Raw genomic sequence first — 6,200 nt, forward strand, 5'->3', positions numbered from 1 at the left:
CGTTGTGGTTAAAGCCCACTAATGGGGAAACTACGCCATCTACTGTCCTACATGCCTGAGCTGACATTTAGTTTCCCCATTTAGTGGGATTTCAATCATAACTCAACTGTTACACATATGCACACCAATTCTCCACTCATGGCTCCCATCTATCTCCTATAATCATAAATGAAAGCTGCATACTGTGCATAATCTGGGGTGCCTTTAGTAAAGGCACCCCAGATTATGCAGCTTTCAAATTTATGCTTATAGGAGTCTAGTCAGCTAATGGACTGCACAGAATGGTCCTACAACCCGTGTTAAAAGATGGATGGACACACTGTTGTAAATGAACAATTGTGGTTTTATTCCAACAATTTAAGAGGTCTCAGGTCTGTGAAAATAAATCAACAGATTTACCTTCTTTAAAGTGACAGTCAGAGCAGATTTAGGTAACAGAACAGATTAACCTTTTTATCAGAGCAAATACAGTGTGCAGATCTAGACACTACTCAACTAGTCTGCTATTGCAGGGTGAAATCACCTGGCCCCAAAAAACAATATTGTTTGGCCACATGAGGTCAACAGATCTTGAGTCCTGACCTGAGCTATAAGCAAGTTCAAGTGACATACATCTGGTCCTCGACATCAAACTCAACACATATCAAAATAAATACATTTGGACAAACTCAAAGTAATGCACAAAAACAGCATAAAATAAATATGGACCTCAAACTCAAAGTAATGCACAAAAACAGCATGAAATAAATATGGACCTCAAACTCAAAGTAATGCACAAAAACAGCATGAAATAAATATGGACCTCAAACTCAAAGTAATGCACAAAAACAGCATACAATAAATATGGACCTCAAACTCAAAGTAAAGTCAAGTGCATATCAAAATAAATAAATAAATCTGGAAAAACTCAAATACCCAAATGCAGCATAAAATAAATAGAAGTAAAGTGCATATCAAAATAAATAAACATCCAGGTCAAAATGCATAGATGCCAAAATAAAACACAACATAAAAGACTGTCCTTTGCTGTCGCTCTACATACAGTGGGTATTACAAATTTACGTCGCCAACTCTAAAATGACACCAGTAGACACCTCGCGCCGCCTAGAGGTACCTCTGTCAAACACGCCTCCAAATTCTTAGCCACGCCCCCTAGAAATGTGATATTTTATTTCAACGTGTAGTGTGGCTGTTCAGCCACGGGGTGGCGATTCTTCAATATGAGTCGACTATTCGAGTCTATTACTTGTTGGTTACTTGTTATCTCTACCTGCATTGTGAGCTTGTAAATAGTTTATTTTCTTTTCTGTGAGTTATTTTTGCACTCAAATTGTAATTATTTGTTTAAATGTAAATACAATTGCCTTGCTTAAATGGAGATTGTTTGTATATATTGTTGAAATCAGAGCCAAATGAATCCACAACCCTCAAAATCAACTGAACTTAAAATAAAGAGATGAGCCCTGGCCCCCGTATAATGTAAATATTATATTATAAGTATTTCCATTTCCACAGGCCACAAATATAAAACACATTATAAACTGTTCCTGTAGTCTCAATTGTGAGAGAGAAAGAGAAAGAGAATGTTGTATTTTATTCTTATGTTATCTTGTCCGCTTAGTTTGACAGGGCTGAATAGATGTAGGCCTATGTTTTATGATAATATTCTAAATCTACAAAGTAACTAGTAACTAAAGTTGTACAAATAGTGGAGTAAAAGCATTAAAAATATATATTTACCCTCCCCTATAACAACATGACATTTACTACAGTAAAATTATGCCTAAATTAAAACCTAAACCTATAGTTATTCCTAACCTTATCCTCAGTAAAAGTAGCGTTTTGACAGCAAAAAAGGATTATAGGATCATGTTATAGGCTACCGCTATCCACTGGGTGATTTTACATCAGTATATTTGTCTTTATCTTGTCTGTGGTGGCAGAAAGTAGTGGCTAAGCGGGAGTTCACAGTATATCACCACAGGTCACGATAATCCAATGATACTTTTTGCGGTCAAAACTGTACTTTTACTGATGCAAAATTAGTTCAAAGTAAACATCTTTTAAAATCAGTGGTGGAAAAAGTAGTCAAATGTATTACTTAAATAAAAGTATCAATACCACAATGAAACAGAAACACTCTGTTACAAGTAGAAGTCCGGAATTCAAAATGTACTTGAGTAAAAGTACAAGTAAACATGTGTCTCTTATAGTCTCAAGTTTGAGACAGAGAGAGAGAGAGAGAGAGAGAATTGTTTGTATTTTACTTAAATCATGTGTCTATGTCCGCTTAGTTTGACAGAAAAGGAGAGAAGAGAGTTGGGGGAGGGGATTTTTTTTTAGTTAGAAACATGGCTAAATCTAAGGAATGGTCAGAAAAAGAGAAGACATTATTGTTTTGTACAAAAAAGGAAAAGGATATAAAACAATTGCAAAGACACAGAATGTTCCATAAAGTACAGTTTTGAGCAGAGTTCAAAAGTTCTAAGTCAAAGGAACAGAGGCTACACTAATGAACAATTCTTTCAGAGGGGGTTGAATAATTTCAAGCACAACTGAAAGTGGTTAAGAATTAATGAGGTTGACCTTGGGAGAATGTGAGAATGTGAACGTCAGGATGATCATGAAGAATATGTGTCGGCTCGTTGCCCCACCCCTTTCCTCTCGTCTGATAACCCCCTCGCTCCTGTGTGTGCACAAAAACCATGAATGTGTGTGTCTTTGTGTGTCTGTGTGTGTGTTTGTGTCCCAGGTGCGGACGCGAGACCTGGGCGGCTACGCCACCACTGGAGACTTTGTGCGTGCCGTAGTGGACAACATGCGTCACCGATCTGTTTACTAAGATGTCCCCCCTCCCCTGCCCCTCTGACATTTACCTTACTTTTGACAGCCATCAGATTTCCGCTCCAGTGCCATGGACTATGAGTTAGGCATTAACATGTACTGGATAAACATGTTAATCCCCGTTTAACCACCGTACCACTTTGACAACCATCACTTGTGTTTGCATGTGCATTCCCCACCTGTTATGTTTTTCATAATTCATAGCCTCATATCATAACTTCATATCTGTCAATACATTGCTAAGTGAATGTAGCTTGTATTGGCTTTGGCTATAAAACCACTGCCACCCTGGTGTCCCTATTTTGGGAGGTCATAAGATATTTTCAAAAATGTGTGAAACTTTAATAAACTATCCAAACTATCTTCAAGATTGTTCAAAAATACGCATCGCAATGTGACTTGCTGTGAGCTTTTAGATCGATCATCATTTAACAAAGGTCTTAAGCACTCCTCTCCTACTCATATCACTAAATCTTTGGTCACTCCTCTGCACTCCTGTACCACCCCCATGTCTGATGATTTTGGCTTCATATTCATGTTCTTCAGTGTGTTCTGCTGTGCTGCAGTTCTCTGTCCATTCAGACATTTATTTTATGATGTAGAATTCACAGCAAGCCTGGTCCACCTTTCCATCGGCCTATTTTGCTGTCTTCCTCTATTTTGATCACTCCATCGCCTAATGGTCTTGCTGGCCACTCCAGACATACAGTATTAACAGACTTGCAAAGGCGCAGTGTTTGCTGTGGAAAACGCTTTAATCTAACCTGCTTCTCTACAACACGTTTAATTTTCATGTGTTTACTTTTTTCCACTTTGTTGGGTCTAATAATGACTCAGAGCTGAACCAGCTGGAGATCACACCCATGGCGATTGCTGTCTTGGTTTTCCGTTACGATGACTCACTGTAATAGTTCAACAGCTCTGACCTCTCAATCACGGCTCAAAACCGTAAAGTTGATGTGGCTTGCATCTTAATGGGGCATGTAAACACAGAGCATGTTACTTGATGTGTCTTAATGTTTCTGGACAGCCAAGGGTGAACCTCGCTGAAGCAGAGCTCACATGCTTTCTCCCATTTTCAGAACATTCAGTTAATATCTGTGAACATCTGCTCTCCCAAAACGACCACAAAGGGAAACTAATCTTCTGTGTCATCAAAGTGTGTCCTTGGGCTGCCGTTGGCAAATGAATGGGTGACTTCTTGACTCTGTAGGTTTATAAACTTCAAGCTCATTTCATACAACAGGCACTCAATGTTTATAACTTTTATAACTCCCTTGGTCTTACATTTCTTAGTTTATTAAAGTAAGTACATTCTCCATAACCCCCAAATATTCAAATATCCAATCGGCATCACTTGATGACATACTAGATTAGCGTAACAATAATCATGCTTTTATGAATTAATGCTGCACTGTTTAATCTTTTTTTTGGACTAAATTACATGGACTGAAGGAGATCTCATTTGACACAAAGGGCTAAAGTAGGGTGACCATATTTTCAGCCACTCAAACTGGGACGCAAAACACTGTTGCCTAAAACTGGGACCCTAAAAACAATGCGCACGTTACCGCGCACGCGCGTGCCCATTCTCTAACGTTCGTGCACGCGCACACACGCACCGCAGGGTTGCAAACAGGCAGTGAGTGATTGACAAACAGCCTCAGCGTTGAATTCAGACACGCAATGAATTTGTTCCTTTTTCTGATTGGTTAGGTGAGCATGTTTTCATGAAAAGAACATGATAAATGTCTATGCAACGGTTGCAACCACTGAAAACAGCTACTATTATTTTAATTCTGGTGAAAACCGGGACAATTTTGCAGTGAATGTTGAAAACCGGGACATATTAGTGTTTTAGAGATATTTGTCGGGACACCGGGACACGCAGCTTGAAAACGGGACTGTCCCGGGTAAAACGGGACGTCTGGTCACCCTAGGCTAAAGTCCAACTCGTATTTTGAAATCCCTTTCATTCATTCACCAGGACCAAACAAACCAATGTCATATCAGAATATTGTTACTGACAGACAAATGTAACTACTTTCTAGATCACACATGTACTTTAATGTAGTTTTATTTATTTTTCTCCTTTTTCTTTTATTTTTTAGGGGATGTCATATATGCATATTTATAATAGTCTTAAATGGGTTATTGTGAATCATTGACAATTTCATCACTGAATGTCACAGTTGGTGTAGGATGTTTAGAACACTGAATGATGTTATGGTCCAACGCGGTCAAATAAAATATTATTGGATCAAATTGGTTTTGCTTAGTTTTTTGTAAGTCGCTTTGGATTAAAAACATCTGCTAAATGCCGGAACTGTAAACTGGGGGGAAAAGGTGTATTCTTTCCTTGTATAACTATATGCTACTGACTACTAACTCACTGATTTGTCACTGAATTCTGTGATTCACAGATGACAGTTGACTGTTCCTGTTGTTTGATCAGCATTGCATGAATAAAAAAAAACATTTTGGAGAATGGCCTAAAACCAATACTGCAATTCTCTAGAAGTCTACATTATAATGTCTCTTAAAGTCAAAAGTGTGACGTTGGATTTTGATGAGGGAAGCTGCTTTATGACCCCCAACCACCCCACCCCACCCCACCCCCGTTCAATGTGTGTGACAGCTGTTTGTTAAAGGCTCTCTAACACTGGCCATGGGTGTGTGTGTGTGTGTGTGTGTGTGTGTGTGTGTGTGTGTGTGTGTGTGTGTGTGTGTGTGTGTGTGTGTGTGTGTGTGTGTGTGTGTGTGTGTGTGTGTGTGTGTGTGTGTGTGTGTGTGTGTGTGTGTGTGTGTGTGTGTGTGTGTGTGTGTGTGTGTGTGTGTGTGTGTGTGTGTGTTTAGCGTGCATGGACGCTGCTGCAGCTGTATATATGTGTAACGTGGCTGTTCTTATGTTTGCAACAGGTGCGCACTGCAGATTTAGGAGGCTATGCTACCAGTGACGAGTTCACCCGGGCTGTCATTGCCAACATGCATCTCTAGTGCTGTTCTGACAGTCTGTCAGCATCATGGCATTAACCTCTCATATGAGCTGCTCTCTCTATAGAGACTGTGCAAACAGCTTACACACACACACACACACACACACACACACACACACACACACACACACACACACACACACACACACACCCACCATGCTCTTGACTTAAAACACACTCAACCAAAGGAAACGCACAACTGTAAAATAAACCTAACACTGCTTTACACACCAATGACTTGAGTGACTTAGAACAGTGGTTCTCAACCTGTGGGTCAGGACCCCCAGAGGGGTCCTCTGATAATTTTGGGGGGTCCCTAGATGATCAACTTAATGTGAAACATTGTTTTCACACTCAACA

General features: G+C 39.6%; 1 protein-coding gene across 2 annotated transcripts in view; it reads left to right on the forward strand.

The window, feature by feature from the left end:
• idh3b (isocitrate dehydrogenase (NAD(+)) 3 non-catalytic subunit beta) overlaps positions 1–5,895 on the forward strand; it is a 26,496-nt gene extending 20,601 nt beyond the window's left edge. Inside the window, exon 11 of one of the 2 annotated variants that reach the window (XM_080728499.1) lies at positions 5,764–5,895. In XM_080728499.1, coding sequence (XP_080584625.1) covers positions 5,764–5,841 — 78 coding nt within the window. In that variant the 3' untranslated portion in view covers positions 5,842–5,895. Of the gene's footprint in view, positions 1–2,752; positions 4,266–5,763 lie in introns of those variants that run through there. The other variant, XM_080728498.1, reaches the window with a different exon arrangement.
• Positions 5,896–6,200: the final 305 nt, after the last annotated feature.

This window comes from Nannobrachium achirus (assembly GCF_963921795.1).
Source record: "Nannobrachium achirus genome assembly, chromosome: 6".
Lineage (NCBI taxonomy): Eukaryota > Metazoa > Chordata > Actinopteri > Myctophiformes > Myctophidae > Nannobrachium > Nannobrachium achirus.